Raw genomic sequence first — 5,000 nt, forward strand, 5'->3', positions numbered from 1 at the left:
CGTGTCTGGTACTGCATGGTTCCACCCTGCAAGAACTCCGAATCATTCTCTTGAAGCTCATCCTCTTCCTCATAAATGATCCGCTTGCCCCGAAATGACCTGGCCCAATAGGGAAATCCCAATTCATTGGGCCTTTCGATACAATTAAATAGAAAGCCCCAAGGGCGCCATATTCTAGGAGCCCAAACTATGTGATTGAATAAATCCTCCTCCATCTGTTGCGGGTCGAGGACTCCTTCCCCTTCTTCAAACTCCGATTCATATTTTTCATAGAGAAATCTCTGATCAACGATAAAACAAGATCCTTTTTGAATCATATTTAAGGGATTCCTTGGTTCGGACCGAAGAAGCAATGTCACTCGATCATTATCAAACTGACTGCAACCTTTTTCTGTCCGTGAGGATCCCACCAGAGCGCCTTCTACTTCTAATAGGCCATGAACTAGATCAGAATCATTCTCAACGAGTCCATAAGAAGTGATCCCATTTTTTTCATCAGGTCCGGGTAGAGACCAAAGGTCTTGAGCGACCGATCCGGCAGAACAACTCAAAAGATAAAGAAGTATCGTTAATTCCTTCATGCTCGTTCCAAGTTCGAAGTACCATTTGTACAAATAAGAATCCCCCTCGTTACAAGATTTCTTCTTCATATAGATAGATATAGGATCTATGGAGCAATTACTTAGAAGTACATTTTTTGAAATAGCCCTTCCTATCTGATAGAAAAGGATCCCATGATCCTGAACCGATCTTACCTGGGATCGCAAATCCCAAGTTTGTCTATGAAGAGCAGATCTAATTATATTAGTGTCTATAATGGATTTCTTTTGTATAATACTAATCGATAGGGCCTCATTGGTAAGTGCTACAAGATCTCGTACATTGGAACCCATAGTTATGGTTATGCACCCGAGTCCATTAGTATGGAACATTCTCTTTTCCAAGTGAAATCCCCTAGTATATGAAAGAGTGAAAAAGTGCTTTCGTTGTTGTGGAATAAGAAGCCTTCGTATCTTAATGCATGTATTTAATTTATTCGGAGCTATTAGAGCGGGATCCACTTTTTGGGGAATATGAGTCGAAGCAATAACAAGAATATTTCTAGTGGAACATCTTTCACAATCCCTGGAGAGATAGTTCACTAATAGACCGAGGGATAAGTAATTCGACTCATTCACATCCAGATCATGAATGTTTGGAATCCATATTATGCAAGGAGACATTGCTTTTGCTAATTCGAATTGAAGGGTGATATAAAATCGGTCTATTTCCGGCATCATATCCATAGTTAGCGCATTCATCATAGTTAGAAGCTCCAGCTCCGTATCAAGGTCACGGTCGATATCGTCACTATCATCAATATCGTCACTATCATCAATATCGTCACTATCATCAAAAAGAAAACTCTTAGGCTTGTTATCCAGGAACTTGTTCAGAAATACTGTAATGAAAGGAACATAGGAGTTTGTCGCTAGGTATTTGACCAAATAGGATCGTCCAGTTCCTATAGAACCTATCACTAAAATACCCCTGGGGGGGGGTAGGGCTAAGCGGAGCGAAAAGGGTTTCCCATGAGATGGGAAATGAAAACTATTAGCCCCACAGGGGGTTTGTGAATAAGTGATTGTCTGATAATGAGCAAGGAATATCCGTCTTTCTGCTAAACAGGATGTATTGAACTCATAATTCATTAGATACTTTTTATGAATGTCAACTAAGTATCGTAAGTAAATTGCTCCCGGTTGTTCAATCATTTGATAACCAGAGTTATTCTTTGATAAAGGATCACTATGAGTCAGACTCAATAGAATTTGATCAATCCTTTTTTCTGTCGTTAAGGTAGAGAACTGAACCAAGAATTCTCTTTCTTTATCATCAATCGAATCACTGTTCGAGAACCAGGATTCTATTTTATCATCAATCCAATCACCATTCACGTTTTTTCTTTTTCTTATCAAGGAATAGATCGCTTTACTTGTATGACTTAGATGTCTCGTATTTCTCGAAAAAGCGATTCGATTGATGGGATTTGGTATGATACTTATGAGATCGAAGAGATTCCAATATTTCTTCTTAGAACGTATTGATTTGACCCCATAAGCGGGACCACCACCCCCTAGCATGTTGCCGCCAGAAGCAAAACCCCGTATTTCTTCTAGAAAATCTCCTAATTGTTCCAGAGCAACTAGAAAGAGATTCTTTAACCAGAAAGAATTCAGTTCAGATGTAGGATACCTATCCAGAAGTTTTCGCAACTCAATCATGTATGATGGAATCATCAAAGATTTGACCTTTTCGAACTCTGTCTGTAACTCTCTGTAGGCTCGAGAAACAAAGAGAAGATGTGTACGAACGAGATATCCAGCAACAAGAAGAAGGAAAAGGATTGAATAGAGGAACTCCCGAACATTTAGCGATCTCAGATGTGTCGATATCAATGGTGACTCATTATTTTGATGAAAAATTTCTTCGGACAGAAGAAGATTATGTAAACACTTACTCGAAATCTCACTTATCAGATTCCATTGTGTCTTCCACAATGGAATCTGAAGAATTCGCCATGATATATCTGATCCATGCATAATATCATGAAAAATGGATACAAATTTTTGGCTGCTACTTAGTATCGGCAATAGGTCTGAAAAAGTATCTAAAAATATTAAATTTAGATATTTGTACCCTGTCGAAGTAAGGAACCATGGTATATATGTTTGGAATAGATTCCATTTGGAGAGAGTTAAAAGAGTACTATCTCGTTGAAAGGTTCTATACATCTGCCCTTTCTCAAGGCATCTTTTTAGACAAGGACTCCGTTTTTTCCTCTTTTCGGATGGTAAATATTTCTCAGAACATGGAGTGTGAATCAAACCCACGTTTGAATTCAAATTGAGATACTGATGCAAGTTCTTCCCTTCTGAATCAGGTAGATTCATATCTGAAAGAGGTTTACAATAAGTTCTTTCAAAATTGACTATTTGTCCCTCTGTTAGAGGTGTTCCCGAAATGTCTGCGATCGAGTAAATAGCTCTACGAACGAATGGATCGAATCGAATTGGAAAATGGAAAGATTTGTACAAGTTATACCCTTCGTCACCACTTTGCGGAAAATGGTTAGATATCAATATGTTAGATACCTGTGACTCGATTGGTGGAATAGTATCTCTCTCCAAGAAAGCATGTTTTTTTTTACCGCCGCACAAAGAAAATATTTTGTTCCGAATGAACAAGATATTGAGGAATTGTCCATACGTAAAATAATAATTATTGATACAGGCCCTTTCCACAAAAAAAGGGAATCTTTTGTTACAATAGAAACAGAAGTGATATTGATTATTCAAGAATCGAAGTCGATTTGCTTTAAAAAAAGAGGATATCAATGAACTTCTATGAAATGGTTTCACGGGATTCAGCCAATTGTCTTGATCGTGGGATATCATTGAAACATAGGAATCCGTGTTATCAAAAGATTTCCTGCGATTCTTTCTAGTATGGAATGAGTCAATCATCCACTTTGGTATCTTATTGAAAAAAGATGGTGATATTGTTCTTCCATTGATCAAGAATTTCGATTTTTGGGAAGTATCACGGCCATCCAATAAGAAGGGTTTCAATTTTTTCAAATGAACGATTTGAAGACCTATTGATTCTAACAACTGATTACAGAGTGGATCATTCGGACCTTTCAATTCATAGATGTGGATCTCGGACCTATGAATGGGGATACTCCCGAAACTCACAAAGAAAAAAGGAAGTGAGTTAGACAAAAAGAGAAGAAACTTGGACAAAAAAGGAAGTAACTTGGACAAAAAGAAACAAAGTAACTTAGACAAATCTTTTTTGTCGATAACCTCAACCTCAGACCAATCAATCGAATATTGATTAATACGTAATCGATCGAACACTACTTGAAAACGGCTATTCTGCTCAGAACTGAGAAGTTCTAAATGTTCCTGGAAATTCTTGCTCCCATTGGACCATCTGTATCTACATGCATTAAGATCCCGATTCATGGATCTCTCGGTTCGAGAAATCAAAATAAGAGGATCGAACCATTTCTTCTGACTCTTTTTCAAATTTGATAACTGGTGGTTGATCGTGTATTTCATTATAGTTCTATGATTCATAGTATCATTTTCTATTTGATACCTTTGAATTCCATGTTCGAAGTTGCGATCGAATCGATTCTTTTTAATGAATCGATTCAATACATTTCTTATGTACCCATAGGTGCTATATTGGATTTGAATCAGATTTCGGATCAATCTATATTGATTGACTGCCTCCATTATGTTGTTGCTAGCAAATACCACTATTTTTGGTTTTGGATCTTCCAAATCATTCCCGCAAGAGGTCCGGACCCATTTTTTTATGAGCCTTCGATAAAAAGATTCATTCTCTTCATAAAAAAGAGGAGGTAGAAACAATAAAGATTTATTTTTCGACTCATCCCTGGAGTTGAATACCCCCCTCAAGAATTGTTTTTGATCCAATCCGGAGGAATCAATAGAAAAGGCAAATCCCTTATGATACACCAGATCCGGCTCGGTTATTGATAGAGTGAATAGATCTGCCATTTCTTGAGATCTCTCTTCTGATTCAAAATCGTGGTGTAACGTGTATCCCCCCCTGTTCCGTTCATGGAATAGATGAAATAAACCAAAAAATGGATTTTTGTTCAAGAATGAAATCTTATTGGAACTGTCCAGTTCATCCTTCGGAACCATATCCCATCCCGGATCTGATGAAATAGGATGAATTGAGACAGTATTTTGTAAATACATAATTATCTTGAATATATTAACCATTTCTTTACTTTCCGATCGCCCGGAAAGAACAAAAGAAACATCTTGTTCTTTCTTCAGCAATTTCTGATCTCTAGTAGACCTCTCAGTAGGATTCGAACCCAGATGCAGTTCTGACCATCTGTCAGAGAAAAAAGAACGATTGGCTCTTGTAGGATTCCCAAGAAATTCTTCGATTTCTTCCGGAAGCAGATGATT

At 37.6% G+C, this 5,000-nt stretch overlaps 1 protein-coding gene across 1 annotated transcript in view; it reads right to left on the reverse strand. All coding sequences in view use genetic code 11, as the record gives it.

Annotated features, from left to right (window-relative positions):
- ycf2 (hypothetical chloroplast RF21) overlaps positions 1 to 5,000 on the reverse strand; it is a 6,870-nt gene that overhangs the window by 460 nt on the left and 1,410 nt on the right. Inside the window, exon 1 of the mRNA in view lies at positions 1 to 5,000. This exon is cut by the window's left edge and continues 460 nt beyond it; it is cut by the window's right edge and continues 1,410 nt beyond it. Coding sequence (YP_009472217.1) covers positions 1 to 5,000 — 5,000 coding nt within the window.

This window comes from Arachis hypogaea, chloroplast, assembly GCF_003086295.3.
Source record: "Arachis hypogaea chloroplast, complete genome".
NCBI lineage: Eukaryota > Viridiplantae > Streptophyta > Magnoliopsida > Fabales > Fabaceae > Arachis > Arachis hypogaea.